The sequence below is a fragment of the Diadema antillarum genome, unplaced genomic scaffold (genome assembly GCF_040938485.1).
Source record: "Diadema antillarum isolate AM-2024a unplaced genomic scaffold, OU_Dant_1.0 seq00000285_RagTag, whole genome shotgun sequence".
Classification (NCBI taxonomy): Eukaryota; Metazoa; Echinodermata; class Echinoidea; order Diadematoida; family Diadematidae; genus Diadema; species Diadema antillarum.
In genome coordinates this window covers 1,263,881-1,285,472 of record NW_027271313.1, presented here as the reverse complement: position 1 = coordinate 1,285,472, position 21,592 = coordinate 1,263,881, and the positions used below count along the sequence as shown (strand labels likewise).

The window sequence follows — 21,592 nt, the reverse complement described above, 5'->3', positions numbered from 1 at the left end:
CATTCCTTGTCATTTCTGACCCGGAACGATATGTGACCCCCAACGGATCCAGTTCCGGGTCAGTTCTGACCAGGATTTTTTAGAGTGTAATGTAACGAGAATACTCCATATCAGACAAAGAGACAGTTTAAGTTTGTGTTCATTTAATTTTAAACAAGTAAAAGTCATGTAATGTAAAATCAACAATATATTCACTAATATCAAGTAGAAAACAATGGTACGAACTCCAGATTCAGATTCATCTTTATTGATCTATGATAGGACATCGAAATTTGCTTCCATTGACATTTTGACAATAATTCAAACACGATCTGAATCACAAAAAGAAAATGAATTATTAAAATCCTAGTAAAAACTCAAACAAGCATACTACAATTTAAACTAAAGTGATCTCACTGACAATTAAACTTACAGAAATTATTATGTGAAAGAAAATCATGCAAAACCATAAGCCCCCCAAAATGTTAAAACTGGGACTATTTCAACGTAACACAGAATGCACGAAAGCAAAACATAAAGCAGTGATTGTTACTGTCTAAAATTTTAGCTTTTGTATATGAACTGTCTCTTGCACATTTGAATGCACCCTGCCGACCTCCAAAAAAAAAGAAGATAATAATAATAAGCACTTTGTTTGACATCACTTGATAGACTGTTAAGCGTTCACTACAATCAATCATGAAAAATGTATATTATCAGAATCTCAGAATTTCTCTTATTCATGAAACAGTGATAGCAACAGAATCAGATTTTCCAAACCACGTTCTAACAAAATCATATACATATCAACATAATTAAACATAATATGATATACAATAACATGTACCACCGTTTATATTGCACATTGCTATAAAAGTCACTTCTTTTATGGTTTTGTGTCTGTGTGTTTATAATCTAGCGATTTCATAATCGATCTCCTTCAAAGCCATTACTGATAGACAAGTTGTTCCAATTCTGCAATAATTTGCTGCGAGTGATACAGTTCACATTTTGTAGTGTCTGTATGTGTTTATGTGTGTGAGAGTCACTTATTGGATGTGATGAAGAGATCATTGTGTGTATGTGTTTGTGAGTGTACCTGTGTTTGAGCGTGCGTGTGTGTTTGTGAGAGAGAGGGAGGTGAAAGATATGAATACAAAGTAAGAAAAGGAAGTAACCGCATGGGTCCCTTTTATTCAGTTTATGTTTATTCGTCACGTACAGTGTGTTGAATGTAGTGAATGTAATATATTTTATAATGAATAATGTTGTAAATGATGTCAATGGTTATTTTTTAAATAGTGATGAATTACTTGAAAATTGTAAATGCTTTCTTTTTTAATCAACTATGTATTGTGTGAACAAATGTTACAATTCAGCCTTTTGGCTGCGAGAACATTTCATCTAATAAACCATACCATACATCCTATGAGGTTTTATCAAATTGAAACCATGAGGTCAATTTTCGTTTGGATGTCGGTTGGAGAGCAATGACACGATGTTCCGAAGATTCGTTAATCCGAAAATGAAATGGATTTTGTCTTTTCAGTTCAGTTCAGTTCAGTTTGGTATTTATTTCCATCCATACAAGAAAATTGAAACAAAATACAAAGTATTCATTACGCAATAACTCTTGCTTCATCATTTTGTAAGAAGACATAATATGAGGATCATAAAGCATAAACTATATATGCAATTTCGTAAACTAATCAAGAATAATAATGAACACTTTGGAAGGTTGACAAAAAAAAATATAGATATATAACAACGGGAAACAAATGGAAACAAAAGCAAAGTTGTAAAACGTGAATCACTTAATTCGTGATAATGTACTGAATATCATCCCAAATTAGTTAATGTATAGAAGGTAATAAAAACATCATAATTATACACAGTAACTATGTTGAAATACAAAGGAATACAATTAAGGCAATGGCAACAGTGTTACAACCTACAGATACTAGGAATTCGAGACGTAATTGAGCCTTTTCAGATTCTTAATTCCGTAGATTCATTCATCCGAAAACAAAAAATATTAATTAAGGTTCGCTTGAAAGCTACTTTTGTTTCCTTTTTTTTATCTGATGAACGAACCGTCGTCGGAATAACGAACCTTGTTTCATTTTTCTGAAAGCTACGGAATAACGAACATCATCCCTTGAAAATATATCCAACGAAAGAAATTAATCCAAACTACGATGGGGGGGGGGGGGGGGGGAGTGTGAGAACGATGCTCAACCAAACGGGTTCGACTGTAAACTCTGCCAGGTTTCCTCCGCCTTCTTCCGACGCGTCTCGACAAGCTCAAGCGGCTTAGGACGGGGTAGAATCACTGAGCTCGCCGGCGCCTCCCCCACCATCCGCACAATCTTTCCCCTCCGACGTCGAATCGAGATGGGATCGACCCAAGAGATCTATCTGCTGGTAACCGATGTTAATCCCACTGTTTTTTGGACGTGAAAGTCAGACTTGAATTAACGATATACAACCCAGCATGCTTAGAGCATCTGAAAATGCGCCGTTATGAGAAATGAGTTGACGCCTCGGGGGCGACAAGATATCAGAGCCAAAGATAACTTTCGAAGTTGATGTGTTCTTTCGCGTAGCACTTATCGACAGCTTGTATCAGAAAGTTGGTAATGCGCCCAGAATTTGATTGGAATGGCATGATTACCGGGATTAAATGTTAAAGCTGGGGGAAAATCCTGCCTGCAAGAAAGGCTGGAATGATTGAAAAGACAGAATTTACTTGGAGAAAATGTTCTGATTACCCCTCGCTTCGAATTGTGGAAGCAATAGTATTTACCCTTCACTCAGCACCGAGTTCCACATCACATTAATGTATATATATATATATATATATATATATATGCGCTCAAGTCTATGTATCTAAGATATTTTGCATGATGTGTATGGCGAGGAGCAATGTATGATTTTCTCAGCTGTGCGCTTCGTGCGTATCAATGCAGATGAAAAGTACGCCCCATCATAGTTATACGGCAGAAGATAGATAGATGGAAATAGAGAAAGAAAGGAATAAATTTTCATGGGACGTTGATACGTGATATACTTTTTAAAATATATAGTACACATCGAGTCTGATCAGAGATAGAGCTGATGCTATAACCCGTAAAGTTGTGGTAAAGTGTCGAGTCACGTAACATAACACTATCCTGATTACTGGGCGTGAAATGCGATCATGATCAAATATTCATAACGTGAAGATAATATGGATTGTGAGAGGGAAAACTAATTCCTTAAAAAAGGGGGGCAACACTCTTGACTCTTGGTGTTTACATTAAAGGTGGATGCCCTTCCGACCAAGTACAAGTACTCCTCGGAATTTCCACGAATTTTTGTAGCGTAATGACGATTAGGGGCCTATAAGGTTTTGGAGTGTACAGTGTAACGCGCAGTGTAACGTATAAGAAACCTTTGAAAAATGAAAGAAATATCATCATATTTCAACACGATTTATCATATGATTGGGGCTTCTTTACGTCACCCACTTAAAACGTGTTTACTATTTATATTTTCGGCAAGTATACCCAGTTTCTATGAAATGTCACCCACACCAAAGACATTTCAAAATCATGCAAGTTTAACAATACTTTGACCGTAAAGACGGCTTAGAAGTGAAACGCCTGGATGCGCCAGATTTTGCCGACTATCTCAGTGGAAGGATATAAGTGTAACGAATGGATAGCTCAGACCTTTCTGATAGGAACGTCTATAATAGACGTATATATAAGCGATGTTGAAACTGGTCAAGTGGCACTTGGACATTATTATTCGATGTTTTCAGTGAAACTGCATTCTTTTTGAATCAACAATAAACACTAAAATTATGTTATGCCAGTAATCAGGGCTGAACATTATTTTTTTTTTCTGTTGGCCCATTTGGGCCGCTAGAGTCTTTAAAGGACAAGTTCACCTTCATAAACATAAGGATTGAGAGAATGTAGCAATATTAGTAGAACACATCATTGAAAGTTTGAGGAAAATCAGACAATCCGTTCAAAAGTTATGAATTTTTGAAGTTTTTGTGCAGTACCCGCTGGATGAGAAGACTACTGCAGTGTATGAATAACTTAGATGTCACATGCGTACAACAATATAAGGAAATATAAAGGGAATTTCACAAAATTTCATCTTTTGAAAAAAGTACACATTCCCCTGACTCGTTACCGATAAATGTTATGGGTAATATTATTCCCCCCTGCCTTTAGAAAGAGGCAAGTCAATTGCTCTTTATTATGCGAAAAAAGTGAAAATATGTTGAATTTTCTTTTATATTTTCTTTATACTGTTGTACGCATATGACTCACAAGCTGTAGTAGTCTCCTCATCCAGCGGTTCCAACACAAAAATTTAAAAAATTCATAACTTTTGCATCGATTGTCCAATTTTCCTCAAACTTACACTGATGTGTTCTACTAATATTGTTGCATTTTCTCAATCCTTATGTTTATGAAGGTGAACTTGTCCTTTAAATCTGAAAATTTGGTGGCCCGGAATAAACTGAAACATGGCATTCCCCTGCACCAAAAGAAAACTCGGCGGCCGACATCAAAATTCCCGGGCCACCGGGCCACCGGGCCACCGGGCCACGGGGCCACGAGGCCAAGGGGCCACGGGGCCACCGGATCACCGGACCACCGCTAATGTTGAGCCTTGTGCCATCAGTTCATGTTTTATTTCACTCCTTATGTATATAGAAAAGAATGAAACAAACAGAATGGTTTAAAGTTATAATGAAACAGGACGTATAAGATGACAAAGTTGTGTAATGTCAACGTTTTACGTGTTTTCACGAATCGGTACATATTCCTTGCTTATAAGTTACACTATTTCAGACCATGCACATATTTATTTACACTTATAGTAGGGGATGTATTATCATGTCAAGTTTTCAACTCAAATATTTTATGATGTAAATAGTTATGAATATGTACATGTGTTATGTATTTTTAATTAAACTATACAATTTGTAGAGCTATTGATTGTACTGTACTTATTACCTTTTTAGAACCTTTGTATCAGACAGGTATCGGACTTGATTAGCATCATGCTATTTTCTGGTACCTTTCATCCTGTATTCATGCATGGGGAGTGTCTTTTGTTGTATATCATGCCATGTAAACATATGAATATAGATAATAAACTTCAACTTCAACTTTACTCTGGATGCAACAGCCAGCAATGGGTATCATCTGTGGTAATGATGAGGTCATCACCTCACTATCTATACTCTCCAAAGCAAAATCTATATATGTTAATCATGTTCTGGTTGATAGTCATGATAATTTGGCAAATTACACTCCCTTCCTCCTAGGATTCATCGCTGTCAGATCATCACAAAACAGCATATGGTGTAGGGATACAAGTCACTCTTCTACATTTCGTTAAGAAATAAAAAATGGTAAAGATTTTTTGTTCGATTCAGTTACTTTATTTTCATCCAACAAAAGATAGTAGTAGATAATAGAAAATATACATTTGATAAATCATATTGTTTCAAAAATTTGTGAGCAGTAGAAGTCATAGATTACAATACGAATATGTATTCGAATAAATATCATAATGAAAAAACGATGTATACTTTACAAGGGTATAACGAAGATGTAAATATAGCGATGGAAGTGAGTGATCTACTGGAAAGAAAGGCTTTTGTTGCTCGTAGGTCAAAGTCAGACTTTGGGTTTATCATCCCCTTTCATCTGAGTGGCACATGTGGTTTGGACTCGTGCCATTGTTTTTTGAGGAAGACACGAAACTTTAAAAATCGCATAATTTTGTATAGTCTTGAGTCCAGGATTGATCGCATACTTTTGTTTCTGTTCACTTAATTCAGTCTAGATAAGTAAACCATGAGAGTTAATTGTACGTGGAATGGAATTGTACTTAATTTGTGCATATTCTTTATCTTGAAAGGATTTACATATAAAGATATAAAGAAAATATAAAGGGAATTCCACAAAAATCACTTTTCTAGCATAATGAAAGAGCACTTGACTAACCGCTTTCAGAAAGCAGGGGGAATAATTGCTATATACCCTTATATGTCAGTATCAAGTTGATGGAATCTGTAATTTTCATGAAAAATGAATTTTTGTGGAATATCCTTTATATCTTTTTTTTTTATATTGTTGTCCACACATGACACCATAAACTCTAGTGGTCTCCTAATCCAGCGGTTCCAACACCAAAACTTTAACAATTCATAACTTTTGCATCGATTGTTCGATTTTCCTCAAACTTTCACTGATGTGTTCTACTAAAAATGTTGCTGCTTTCACTCAATCCACATTTCTCTTTGGGTTTTGGTTTCCTTTAAGGCACTTCACTGCGTTGGGAGCAGCCTTCGTTGTTGCATCACATCAAAACATTGTCACGGTATTGTCATGTCATTGCCTTGTCGTGAGAGCAGCAGCCGTATATCACCGTGTGTCATCATTCGCAATTAGAATAATCACCACATGCCGAGATCACCTTTATGAATTAGCAGAAACAACAAACACGAGATGGATGCTGTTCGGATCGCTTGGGATGAGAGTGCGATTCTCGCCCTTGGATGAGCCACACTTGTTTGCCGTTTAATCCTCGGCTTGCTACACTGATTTCCTGTCCAGAGGTACTAAGTGTTACAAAAAACATTTCCCACTTTTGATCCTTAATAGTTCAAAAACTATATATGAGATAACACTGTCATTGATATGAGTAATAGTTGAATAGCGTACAATTTAGTTGAAGGTGATTTGAATATGAGAGCATGAATCAGTATCATTCAATCCATGATTAATTCTAAAGTTAAGTTCCAGATTTTGGTCAAATTTAAACCATCTGTACAAAATTTAAATTTACACAAGAACCAATGATGCGTATGTGAGTGTGTGCTTACGATGACCCTGAACAAAAGATATGAATGCCACGAATGCCACCTTTTCAAAGCTCTGTTGACTAGGCTTCTGGACTCTTGCTCCAAGGCACATGAATTCTTTATTAATAATTCATGATGGATTGCCGTATAGGAACTGCTAGTCTGAATTCATGGTAAAGGGTAAAATGCATGCACATGAACAAAAATAAGCACATGTTTTCATGTGCTTGCATACACTACATTTCAGGATGAATAAAGATTAGCTGTGATAGTCGAATTTCTCATGAATATGTAATAGAGCATTCCTATCCTGGCCATTGTTCAGGACCACTGTCAGGGTGTTAACCACACACTCCCATACACACCGATTGACCCTTGTGCAAAATTAAAATTTTGTACAGACGGTTGAAAACAGCAAAATCTGAAACCTAACTTAAAGATAAATCTCAAATTTAATGAAACTGATTTATGCTATCATTTTTAAATTACCTCCAACAAAATTGTACACTATTCAGCTATTGCTCATATCAATGTCACTGTAATCTGATATATAGTTTTTGAACTATTAAGGATCAAAAGTGGGAAATTTACTTGTAACACCTAGTACTATATGTGTAATTTGTGCACATTTGACTCAATGACACAGCAAGGGTTAATGAAGTGCTCTGGAAATCGCGCAGTGCACGACTATAATAGAGGCAGAGATATTAGTCTTTCGAGTCAGATGTCTTCAACATGGCATTGTGTACCTTACGTGATAGCCTTGCCATTGGCTATTTGATGCAAACCAGAACCGTGCCCTAATTCTGCAATATATTATAATCGAAATGTATAAGGTATCTTTCTTCTGCGAGTTGCGTTAAGTTTGCACGATCTAGTCTTAAGTCTACTTAGTTTTGTGTGTTTTGTCTTCTGTTTTTCATTGTATCATGTCTTTACACAGGCTTAAAGTGTCTGCATGAGATTCGCCTGACATTAATAGAACAACCAACTGTCATGAAAGACGATAAATGGGTTTTATCTTTTATTTGTTAATTTATTTCATGCGAAGAGCACCAATTGCCCCTTGAAACAGTCTGTTGACCTTGAATATCACGTAGATATGTCAGACAAACCGGATGACTGCCGTAAATGCACAAACACAAAATAAATTGGACGCTTTAAAAAACACACATCTAGCAGGTGGGAAGACTTTCATTTCAGTGAACTCAGAAAAAAAAACAGTATATAGACATATCTTACTGAAAGATTTGGCGGAAAGCACTTGATATTTTGTGACTAAGGCTAGATGAGACAACAAAACGATAGTCAAATAAAGTAAAACAAATGTAGAATTTGAAGTAGTATATGCATAGCAAAAGATGAAGAAGAAGTAGTTGTAGTCCATCATGCTGTTGCAGCAGTAGCACTTTTGCAGTTGTAAAGTGGTAGTAGCGTGCATGGTTAGTGGTCCACAAAGCAGTAATATTGTAGAAATTGTGGTGTACTTATTGTAGTATTCCACGTAGTAGTAGTAGTAGTAGTAGTAGTAGTAGCAGCAGCAGCAGGTAGTATAGTACTACCAATAGTAATATTGCAGGAGTAAAAAGCTTTAAACAGAATCGTAAAAGCAGAGGTAGACGTATACGGTGTGTATACATTATACTTCTCTGTCTATTCTCCTATATATTATACGACAAACACTTCTTGGTTGACTTGTTAACGTCACCCTCTCAAGTCAACTTGCATATAGCATTATGATGATAGATAGATCCGTCAGTGACAAATTGATTGGCTATCCAACACATACAACATTAGCAATGTTATTGATCATTCATTTGCAAATGGGCTTCAAATGTGATAATTAAGGATATGTAATGGTGGCACTACCATTCACACGTTGCGATTTAAGTTATTTGTGTGTGCATTTTTTGACTAGTCCCTATTTCATATATATAACATCCAAAGTGAATTTTGTATAAGACCATTAAATATTCGTATCTACTCCGCTATCCAGTTTAATGCATTTCCATTGAGTACTATTGTGTTATCAATCAGTAGACTCTACCTATACTTAGGACGAGAATATTGAGGTCGAGAATATGTTGTCCGTTCCTTGCCTTACTAGTAATTCATTCGGTTGGTTAAAAAAAAAAACCGTAGAAACATGAACAATCAAAACTTTTGCTTATGCGCAGTCATGATTCAAAACATTACCTTTAAGATCGTTACTCATTAAAGCTCAACGCCAAACGACCAAAGATATGTATGTATGTATGTATGTATGTATGTATCCAGAAAAAAGATCACACGTGGTTTATACGAGGTCCATGAGAACAATCCCATTGAGTGACTATATTGTATAATTATAAAGAAAATGTGTTAGAGTATAATTTAGGGCATCTTGATGACAATAATATCATGCGATTCTACCAGTACTGCCATATTCGTTTGCTACTTGATAATAGTTTTCTATAAATTGACGTGAGCCAGTGCATGGTCCAAGTAGATGGGCATCTCTGTACTTGTGTGTGTGTATGTATGTATGTCTGTATGAGAGGGGGTAGAGAGATGAAATGGAACAAAAGACAAAATTGACTTGAATAAATATCACACGGGGAAACATGCGCCATTCAAGGACGCGCTGATCGATTGCCAATGAGAATATATATAAATGCCATGCTTTTTTTTATACGCACTGGATCAACACACCCAACATCTCATTTACTATATAGTACACTGTATTCAATCTTACTCACGCCTACGCGTGTTCATCATCAAAAGTAAATGTCGTCAGCACAATAAAATCACTCTCACATGATACATAAGTTACGATGGCTCGACGCAAAAACCGTCTTTCATATACAGTGATGAGTTCGACTCAATGAAACTACAGGACTGTTGGGAGGTATAGTGTATTTCGTGAGGTTAGGTGAAAGGACTTATGAAGGAACTGCTGTTATTTTTTGCAGAGTATTGTATGGACGAAATCTGTACGAGGACTCAGAAAGTAAACAAAGCAATAAAGAATGTAGCTTTTCGTGTCCATTCGGGCACGCAAAGTGTACAATGTTCGATTCAGAGTATTCATAGTTTAATCAAGACGGCTGGCAAGTGGTGTGCGCGTGCGTCTTTGGGCACTTCTGTGGTTAGAAACAAGAATGAGTAGGGTGCGACAACAAAGTGCTCATTCTGCAATACAAAATCAAAAGGTCACGTACGAACAATTATAAAGTTAAATCTACGAGCACAACACTCTTTTGACAAACTTCCGAAAGTCATCATCTCAACGCGCTGATAATCTGCACTGTTTAATCCGTCCTTGCCAGGGATAATGGAGCGCGTGATGGTTGTTTTGTGTGTGTGCGTGCGCGATTACCAACAATAGACTGTAAGCGTTGCTCTTTTCTTACGGCATTAAAGATCGCCTCTCTCAGCAAGCACCATTTACAAGACACTGTTAAGACAATAAAGTTTAAATAACCACGCCTTCTTACGAGAAAACTATTTAGATAATAATGTTTTAAGTCTCAGAAGTGAAAAGTCTGCCACTTTAAAGGGGATCCTAGTGTTGACACTACACGGAATTCAATGGCAAGGGTAAAGACATAATGCCGTGTTAGCTTACCAGTTTTGCGTTGTTCCAGGAGCGAAACATTTAGTATTCACTGGAATGTTGACATAGAACTCACCTTTCCCACATTATACAGTGTGTTTCATGGACACGTGAAGTGATAAAACCCCAATACAAACAAGCAAACAAACAAACAAACAAATAAAACAATAAGAAAGTGGAAATTATCACTATGACATATAAGAGATTGTATCATTGATTTGTCGGACTTTTTTTACGGTTTTTGTATTATTTTAGACATTCGTAGAATTGATTTTCGTGATTCCGGTGAACAGATGCTTTATATGGATGGATACCACTTCAAATAATGCTTTATGTTTCACAGTCTGATCGAGAATGTGTGTGTATTTGACAAATTCACAGTACGGATGTGTGCGTGCTGCATGGGGTGTAGGTGTTTGGATGATGTGTGCATTACACACTATACAGGAATGTGTTGGTTTGGTTTGACCGTGAGCACATTACTCAGTATATCTGTCTCTCGAGTATTCTTTTCATAGAACGAGGAGGAAAAATACAGTTTAATCCAGTTGCTTTGTTTTCTCTTCGGATCAAAAAAAAAAAAATGTCACGACAAAAGATAATAACTATAAGAGCGTCAACCACTAAGCATGCAGAACATTTAACAATAATACTACCTGACTAAAACAATAAGAATAAAAATCGAAGATTTTTTGTTGGGGTTTAGTGCAATTTTGCTCTTAGTGAGCGTAAACAGTTTGTGTCATCCCCTCCATTCCTCAAAGAAGAATATCCGCTCATAGGAATGATGTGATGCAATGTAACTGATACAAGTAGTCAATGAACTGACAATTCACCATCATTCATGACACCGCAAACTAGACAATCATTATGTGTAACTAGTCTCAGAAGTGCGAAATATAAAATATTCGAGAATTGCAATTTCCCATGTCTTTTAGTCTCAGCCGCTTACGTACACATATTGCATTAAAGATTTTTGAGTTGAGTATATCCAGCTGCCGATATTCGTTCAGAATGTTGACATTGAAAAGAGGACCGCAAAACAAAATTCCCGGTGTTTCCCTATATCGATCTTTCCCAGAACGATATTAATTTCGCCGTTACCCACTGTTTGTTATGTGGGTCTATAGCATCGAATATTGGGGAAAGCAAAAAACTTGGTGTGAAGGGCCTTTTCATTAATTTCATTTGGGATGGCATACTCAGTACAGTCCGGTTCATGTCACGGTCATGTCGCATGTGATGCCAGAATGACTCTGTTTTTTTTTTCGATAAGTATAAAATTTAATGATGTATGTTTTGCCCATTATCTTTTTTTCTTCTTCTTCTCTTTCAAGGCTGTCGTATTTTCAAGCTATATGCTTATTTGACGACAGTCTCCTGCATTCACACTCCCAACACATGCGCCATAATTCAGTCAGATCATTTGATTCACTTTATCCCGAATGGTTCCCAATTGACGTGTTCTCTTATTCTTTTCTTTAATGATCTCTGCTACATGTATATCTCAGTTATGTTCGATGTACACACTGTATGTTTTATTGTTTGAAAACAAAGAGATAATGACTGTATTTCATTTGTAATATATGTTCAATGCAGAAAATCCTCAATAAATTCAGTTGAATTAAATTGATTGAATTATGTCATTGATGAGTTACATTGGTTATCATTAAAGTCACTTTGAAAATGAGAAATTGAGGTAAATCCATAATGTTCCAATTCGACTCATATACTGACATTAAGATGTGAAACATACAGTACACCCGTGTAACGCAGAGCATGCAGAGCATGTACATGCACAATAGGAGACATAATATCGAGTGTGCACGTGTTGAACAGGAAAGTAAGTTTTCGCTGCAGCCATGCTCAACTTCGCTCCTGATCTTTGTTCTCCACGCAGCGTGCTACTCTGTTCAATATTACATCAGGTAACGGCAGGGTATCGTAATAAAAGTCATGATATCTTGTCATAGAAAACTACAAAAAAAAAACAAACAGCGATTTGGTAAGTTACCATGCACTGAAAATGGAGAGGTACATTATCATGGTCTAATCTTCTAGCATTTTTAAGTATCCTCCCAATACACTGTATAGCTTCATTAACGCAGCAACTGGGTGTGAACATTGATGACTGCTTCTAATTAGGTTGATGTTCATACAAGGTCACGTGTAGATAGTGTTTAAGTAGTTCGCATGTAAAAGCTAGAAGCGTGGGTTTCGAAGTTAAGTCATTAATGGTATAGCTAAAAATACCATGCGAACACTAATAACAGCTGATGGCAAGAGCATCCTACTTGATTAAGTCCACGCATACAAAAAATACAGCCACATACATCGGCGTTATACATGCGGGGTTTACAGTGAGAAGGATGACACGAGTTACAGCATATCTTTTTGGAACGAAAAAAAAGGGCCTATACGCCTATTGAAGACATGTGGTAATGCCGTGCAAACTCTCGAGAGATACCGGGATGTCAAGACGTCACGGTTGCCATGGATACTGGCGAGAATCACTAAGGTGGAGTTGCTTATCGCGCTGCCCGCTGCTGTCTGCACAGAAGCGGGGAAAATGCACGGAAGAATATTCAAGCTGAGAGCCTTGCAGTCACCGTGTGCAAAATTCCTCGCTCAGAAAATGGCTTATCGATCGCACTGAACGGCAGTGGCGATTAATCGTCTCGATGCATTATGGCAAACGTTCACACACAAACAAAACCACACACACAAACACACACATCCCGTACATATTATAACTGTAAATTGTTTACCACGTTATGTTTTTCTTCAGCTTCAACTGAGTCTCACATATAAATTTAATTTGATCAACATTTCTATAGGTACAATCAAACACGTTAAGTCTGCATAACAAGTTTTATTTGCTAAGTCACTTACACTCAAAGTTGTTCGTCCTTACACGAGTAATGACTAAATGTGAATTCTTGATAAACAAGATCTTTACGATGAAATATAGTTTGTCATGCAAGAAAGGTTGATTGCTGATTGATGAAAAAAAGACTTAGATGCTACAAAACTCAATTGACCATAAATTTATGATGTATAATCTCCACAGTATAGATTCGTTGTTAGTCTGAAAATCAGTGTCTGTATAGGAAGACACAAAGCATGTCATTTTGTTTGTTGAATGTTTGTTTGCTTATATTTTTTTGTTTTGTTTGTTTGTTTGTTTTTGTCCCGAAACCTTGTCTTCAAAACGAAACAGCACGTCTCCGGCCATTAGTCTGGTTTATTCACGAGATTAATCAGACATATGAACACATTTATGAGGAACAGAAAGCTTACCTGAATGCCGCCTTGCATATATTATGGATATCCGAGTATTTGAATGTCGTAAGAAGGTTCCTCAGGGTAAATTATTCCTAACTTTGAATACATCGGCAAGCCGACTCGTTTACTGGCTTACTGACACAATCACAAGTGTTTAATGCATATCTTTACTACATTTTTTCCTCATAGCCAGAAAGCTTCAAAGAGGATGGCTTAATATAGCTACAGTATTGAACTTCTTTTTTTTTATCGAGAGGAGCAGGTGAACCGAAAGCTTGTTGCTAGGTGCTTGGGGAGAAAAATATCCATCCATAATTCTAAATTCACCGGGAGATTGATAGCACCAACTCCTTCCTTCACAGGTAACGACAGTCCTCTGTGTATTATATTGTCGGGATTTTGAAGCAAAATAGACAGGTTTGTAACTTGAAATGCTGGCCCATCAGCTGGCATACATAATAGGCCGGATTGTTCTTAGCTTATGTGCACATGGCCAAAATGACCTTTTTTTCTCAGTTGGTTTATAGGCACTTCTGTTTTCAAAGCGACATAATGCACAAGCTTGCTTAGAAACGACATTCTATGGAATTCATTTTCAAACAAAGAGAGAACCAGGTGACCAGAATGGTTCGTCAATCAACACTTGGGGACGTATCCATTTCATTACTTTACATAGGACGCATTAACAATCTTTCTCTATCATTACTGCCAAATACTAGGCTTTGATGAGCACTTTGTTGGTATCAGGTGGACATGCTGGCAAACACCACAAGGAATACATGATAACCATTCAATCACAAATGCTTATCTCAGTGAATTTAAAAGCTAACATGCCTGCAATCACAAATGACCTTTTCCGCAAGTCAGAACTACGAACGGGCTCATTTATATCATAACATGTCACTGCACATGGATAATCAAAGTTTTCTACGGTAAAAAATTCACTGGTGAAATAGAATACGAGTGGTCGCCCAAAGAAAAGCCGAGTGGCAATGTATGCAAAGTAACCCTGTTCCTCTCTTTCTAAAACTTATTTATAAATTAGCTACTTTGTGAGAGATATTTTCAATCAGCCAACATCAGAAGCAAATTATATCTCTGTATTCCATACGTGATTTTGTGTGTGTGTGTGTGTGTGTGTGTGTGTGTGTGTGTGTGTGTGTGTGTGTGTGTATGTTGGCCTTAGGAAATGGGATTTACAAGGAATAACATCACATTTAAAACATCTGTAAAACATGAAAGAAAGGTAGAAATAACATTGGATTGAACATTCTAATTTTCTTGATAGATATACTGCTGTACATCATGTAGGTATTTTATTGTTATTACCATCATTATTGGGAAGAGAATGATGCCAGGAAGGAACTACTGCATGCATGATTTTTCTTTCCATTCATCATTGATCTTGTATTAGATATAAGACTGGGTAGATATGACAAAGAGTACGTTTGCAACGCGAAACTGTTGGTACACTATATGCCAGACTGCCAAAGCAAAGTGATCAAGTGCTATACAATGTGTAGGTCCCACAGTACCTTGTAAACACGTACTGGTAAATGCCCATAGTCTTTCTGTTTTTAATACGTATAGTCACCTGCATCACCTTATAAAATGTTTATTATGAGGAGAGAATAAAATGTTTATTATGAGGAGAGAAACGTGTTGTGATCTCATGTAACAAAATAAATCACAAACTTGGTAAAGACGGTTAAGGTATCATTCAAGAAAACTTCAAAAAAAATTGCGTAATGTTGTTGACCGCACATAGACTCCCATGCAAGCCAAATTATTGCAATCAATTATGCAGAATGCATGTACTGTGATTGGCTGCACGCCCGGAGATTTGTGACGTAACTTTATTCATTAGCCCCGTCATCCAATGAGTGCGCCGCTGAAAGACCCCCCATGGAACGTGGAGCTTTAATGAATGAACTGTGCGAGAACCGCAGACTCTGCATGGCAGAGCAGTTGTTTACATCTTGCTTTAGTGTGCGCGACAAGTCGGTGTGTTTCTCCTGTTCGCTTGCGAGCTCGCACGCTCGAAATCCCTTGGCTACTTTCGTCGCATCGCGCAAGTGGTGGTGGCAGTTCGAGTACGTTCACCGTGACTTGTGTGCGAGGACGTTGGAGAACAGTAAACCAACGACCCGTTCTGGGATTATAGTTTGCCAACATAATAGGTGAGTGAACGAAGTTCCTGTTGTTTTAACCGACTGTCATTCAGAACTACATGTCTAACTTGAGATAGTAAATCACAGTAGCTTTCTTCTAACCAATATGTATGATTTAGCAGTTGTTTGACAAGTGACATCGACCTGCTTTTATTTGTTATGAATTGCGTGGAGATCGAAGAGCTCGAGATACCCAAAACCTGAAGTCTAACTAGAATAGTTAGCGTATAACGTTACTCAGTAAAGACGGAAGGGAAGACGTGCAAATCTGCTCAGAACGGGGGAAAAAAAGTTATCAAATTAACGATAGTCTCAAGGTCAGGTGGGATGTAATTAAGACCTGGGCTGTACATTTACAATTCAGGCTAATCAATGTGAAGGGAATGTGAAATTCTTTCATTCTCCTTCTTAGTCCTAGGTCCTATGACCATTGCATCACAGAGAGAAGGGGAGGGAGCATGTACATACACGTGTGTGAGGCAAATGGAAGAGAGTGAAAAACCCGAGGTTAGTTTCGGTGCCACGGTACGCACGACTTGAAAAACAGTCGGCTGACTTCACGACAGGTAGTGATTGATGGCAGGTTTGGGGTTTGCTTGCTAGCTCCCGAATGTCACAAATTTGTCGGCAGCTGATGGCGAAAGTAGATATTCTATTTTCCTCCATTCCTGCATCTAACTGAAGTCATGTGCTGTTGCTTTTTGTCATTTTTCTTATTGAACATGACATTTTTGAAACTTTTGAATTGCAATATGAAAGCATGCGAGATGCCCATAATTTGACCGGAACGCCTTCCAAAATTTGACCACCTGCTACATGCAAAACCTGTACTTTTGCATGTGGTCAAATTTTAGTCCAGGAGGTCGAACTTTGATGCAGTTTTTTTTACTTAGTATGGCTGGGGTTGAAAATACTCCAGAAGAAACCAAAGATACAATATGTAGAATCTAGGTAGTAGAGTGAAATGAGAAATGATGTATGATGTTGTCAACCTCAAGCATGCTTTAGAGGGGGTGTACAGTTCTGGTCGAGGTGTAGATTTAGCTTTTAACATTTTGCAAGATATTCAGAAGCCACTCTATGAGATGTCAAATAGCATGCAGTTCTAAGGGGTATCAAAAGTTTATTCGATGAAAATCGGTTTTGAAATGGCTGAGATATCCAAAAACAAGGTGAAACAAAGAGATCCTAATAAAGTTGGGGCATGTCGCCTTTTATTATTAGCACTTTTTTGGATATCTCAGCCATTTGAAAACCAATTTTCATCAAATGTTGAATCCTTCTTCAAATTACATGCTCTTTCATATTTCATAAGAGGCTTTTCATTATCTCACTTAGGAATGTTCAAAACATTAATCCCTACCTCAACCAGTATTGTACAGTCCCTTTAAATAGTGCTTTACGAATTATCCCAGTGCTTTGCATGATTTTTACTGGTGGGACACTGAGCTGAGTATTATCCTTTGTTCATGCAGTTATATTGTTGGTGTACTCGGTAGACCCTCTAGTTAAAAGATGATAAAAATAACTCACCTGTAGTAGGGATGAGCAACATACTTTGTAGTCCGTCTAGTTTTGTTTGGGGATTAGAATGAAAACTGTCTGGAAAGGTAGATGAAATGATAAAATAAATGAAAGAAATGAAATGCCAGGGGAATTATTAGCTGTACAGAAGAACCCTTATTGGTATTTGAATGTGTTTTAATCAGGCAAGCGATTCTTTTCCCCCACTTCCCCCCCCCCCCCCCACCTTCACCTGAATGTAGCCATTCACCTTGTCTGCACCTTCGTCTGTTGATTGGCTGAATTGATGAACCGCTCCGAGCCAAAGCACAGTGACATCATGCTGCTGGAGGAGTGTTGTCAGGTTCCCGACGTCAACAGCAGGAAGCCCCGGCCTCATCGTCTTCACATCCAGAAGGTATGATCTCCCCCTTCTTCTGACCATGGACCTACAAATTCTGACCTCATTCCATAGTTGTACATGCACACTGTAGTGCTTTGTACAGATTTGTGGAATTTATTGTGGTTCTTGCTGTATAGCAGTTAAACCAGTACTCAGAAAACCTAAAACATAATACCTGGTACACTGAACAAGGATGATGACATGGGAGGCTCACACATTCCAGTAATAGCAATGTAATTCAATTCCTTGACCACTTGCTCAACAATTTCACCTGTGTGGAATCCATGCATGCTTTCTTCTTTTGTTCTACTTCCTTGAGCAATCAATAGTGGCATATTGTGTAATCGTCATTGTTCGTTGTGAAAATACTCTCATAGATACCTCATCCCAGTTACCATAAATTTAAAAACTCTGCACCCAATATGACCAATCTTCAAATAGATATTAAAAGCAAAAGTCTAAAAATCATCTGGCGGTCTCCTTTAATCCTTCCCAGCTTGTTAGCTCTGAAAATTGGGAAAAAATAGGTTCACACAACATTTCCAATCTTCAAAATCAACTCGAAGTTTTAACTACTGCGCACATCCACCTATTCTTTTAGAGAAAGTGGTGCTAAACTACAAGTGAATCATCAAAGTTTAAAACTTTGAATAAATCTTAAAAGATTAGAAACAGCATCTGATCCTAACTAATGTAAAATATATTGTCTCCTCTAGAACAGATTTGTAGAAAACTGCCGATTGCTGTGTGAGTGGGTGTATTCATGCACATGTTGTAGGATTACACCATTAAAATAGGGTCATTTTGTGGGAAAGCCACATTTTGTCATTGTGTGAAATAGGTCATCACGGGCCTTTTATCTCACAAAAACCAGGACACAAACAAACTATACAACAAAACTTTTACACCAACAAATAGCAAACAAAAGCAAATAAATGCCACTACCCAAGCATTGTCACTATAAAATGCTACAACAGTAGATGTTACAATTTGACAATGACAAGAAATTCTCCAGAGTTTGCACCACACTCCACCAAAGCATGAGCTTTAAGTTGTAGTTTTATTTCAGATGAAAAGAAAAACTAAGTACAGGTGTTGGTATGGTATTTTCCTTTCCAGATTTCAAGAATTCTCTTGAAACATAGCCAGTATTATGTGTATGTGATTCACTGCATTTTTTCTCAGCACGGGATGTGACATGTATGGCAAGATCTGAGACAACACCAACAGAAAAAGAAATAGCAAAACAGACAGGAACGAGAGGTTACGGAGTTCACAAGTCTTAGCTTAGAAAATACACAAAACAAGTTCATTGCGAGGTCTGTCAGCCGAATTAGGATTGTGGTGAAGTCTTGGTCTATGGGTGCTCAGCGGACTGTGGCCCTCCATTGTCCGAGTCCTGAAAATAATTGCGTGCGTGAAAGGATTGGCGCCAGTAGTGATGCATGATTCTCACAAACCCTAATGCCATGCTAAGTTCACATGGGGAATGGAGCAGAACGAAATTGGTGGTGTCACACCCCAAGAGTCGGGCACTGGACTCACTTCAACAGTTCACTGGTGTGAAGAAAAGGGACAGACAGACAGTATAAAAAAAATAAAATGAAAGAAGTATGACGTAAAGTTCACATTCTCATATATGCCAGTCTTCCTGACATTGTGTTGAGAATAGTTGTAGACAAAACATTGTTGTCACATAAAGTGCTATTCTTGGACTGAAAAGAGTCTTAGCATTGCTTACTTTGCATACCACTTTGAGAGTAGTTCTAGTTCATCCCCTCCCCCTTTGACTGTCTGTCTGTCTGTCTGTCTGTCTCCTTTTCAATTTAATGAGCTCTTTTCAGTGACAAGGTTGCAAACATATATTTAACATTAAGACAACAAGCATGACAAAACTTAGCCACACCTGAGAATGAATTTCAACATTGCAAGTCTTGAAATCAGTTTCAGAAATGGAGCAATTACTTCCACAAATTTTGGATCTGCATGACTAAATCTGTGTGAAAAATGCAACAACAAACAAACAAGCATGGAACTTTTTGTCATTCTAATCATCAATGAAGATGTGATCAGTCTTAATCAGTCCTTTTAGGCCAATGCCCTGTGTACAGTTGTATCATAATTGATTTGTAGTGGATTGCAAGCCAGAGACCCTAACAATCCCAGATTTGATACAAATTGCAACATTTTATTCAGCCATTTCAGAGACAATTTTAGAGCAAAGAGCAATTTGTTAAACATTTTCTTTATAAAGTAAGTATTTAACAGTTTACTTAGTAGATTTGATTTGTGTCATTTGGCTATATACATGTATCTAGGGATTTTCACCACAAAGTAGCTGGAATGACAAGACTGAATTACTGTCATTTGAATACTACTTGACTGAAATTACAAGACATTTTGCATCGTAGAGCATTAATACTTAGGGGAAAAAAGTTTTCTGAGCAAAAGGAAATGCACATCATCCCAAAAAAGTTGTACAGATTTTGTTATTTTGTGGGGGGGGGGGGGGCGGGGAGGGAAGGGCATGAGATGTAATTTTTACACATTTCACTTTGAAAGTCCTATCTTTTTTGTGTGTTTTTTTTTTGGGGGGGGGGCATGAGATGTAATTTTGACACATTTTACTTTTGATAGTCCTCAAGAAAAGGAAGATGGATTTTATGGTATCTTACACCAGGTTAACATAGGAAATTGATTACTCTATGCAATCAAAGTTGAGATTTAGGTTCTTGTGAGGCATCAGTGATTCTACATTATGGTATGATTTATCTAACTTTAAAGCTGCATCAGCCTTCTCCTGAATAGTCAGAATATTTCAATTTGTCAAGCTGACTTTACCCTGACTCCCATGTAATACTTCATTCTTTAATGGAAAGAATGAGATCTCTTATTGAAGAGACTGTAACATTCATTGACTTTCCTTGTGTATCTGGTTGACTGGCCATGGCTGCACAGAGCCGCGGAAACCCAGCAACGAGTGAATCCTCGAGTGCACTCTTGACCAACCCACAGGGAATTCTTGAAGTTGATCAGCGGAGATGAATGGAATACTTTTGAACTTCTCTCTTGTCTATTTTCAGCCAGCTTGAAGAGGCTTGTGTCTCCAACAATAAAGCTTTTCACAGGCGGCTATCAACTGGCATTGTGATGTAGGGATCAGCGGAATGCTTGGTCAACTATGTCCCCATGGAAACAAAGAGGAAGAATGGAAGAGGGGGAAGTAACTGCCACCTCATGATAGGAGCTTAGTGCCTTAAGGAGCTTAGTCACGGGTGATGGGCATGGAGGGCAAAGAATGAAGGGGTAAACAAATTGTCGCATTGATCCCCCCACTTGACTCCGCTGTACTAAGTATAAGTGAGTCCATTTAGAAGTCTTACTAGGGGTCATTCACCTATTTCATCTCAACGTGTCCATTCTTGAAATGTCTGAATCGTAGGCGTAGCTGATTTGTGATGGAAATAGAGATCAATTCTGAGAACAATGATGACTGTGATTTGATAGCAGTACAACTATGACAGTAACACTAATAATGGTAATACATAATCATGTTGTCTGAGAACAATGATGACTGTGATTTGATAGCAGTACAACTATGACAGTAACACTGATAATGGTAATACATACAGACTGTAATCATGTTGTGGGTGATATTAGTCATGAAAATGAGTTAAGACCCTCATGGAAAATTATAAAGTATAAAAAAATATTCTCTTGTGCAATTTGAGAACATCTTAAATTTCTACAAGTGCAAGGAGTAACATGGAAATAAT

The 21,592-nt window shown here is 37.5% G+C and overlaps 1 protein-coding gene across 1 annotated transcript in view; it reads left to right on the top strand.

The window, feature by feature from the left end:
• Positions 1–15,836: 15,836 nt before the first annotated feature.
• Positions 15,837–21,592, top strand: part of LOC139730004 (protein C-ets-1-like) — a 47,656-nt gene continuing 41,900 nt past the window's right edge. The window contains exons 1-2 of the mRNA XM_071640925.1: positions 15,837–15,919; positions 17,677–17,831. Of these exons, the coding sequence (XP_071497026.1) occupies positions 17,721–17,831 (111 nt within the window). The 5' untranslated portion in view covers positions 15,837–15,919; positions 17,677–17,720. The remainder of the gene's footprint in view (positions 15,920–17,676; positions 17,832–21,592) is intronic.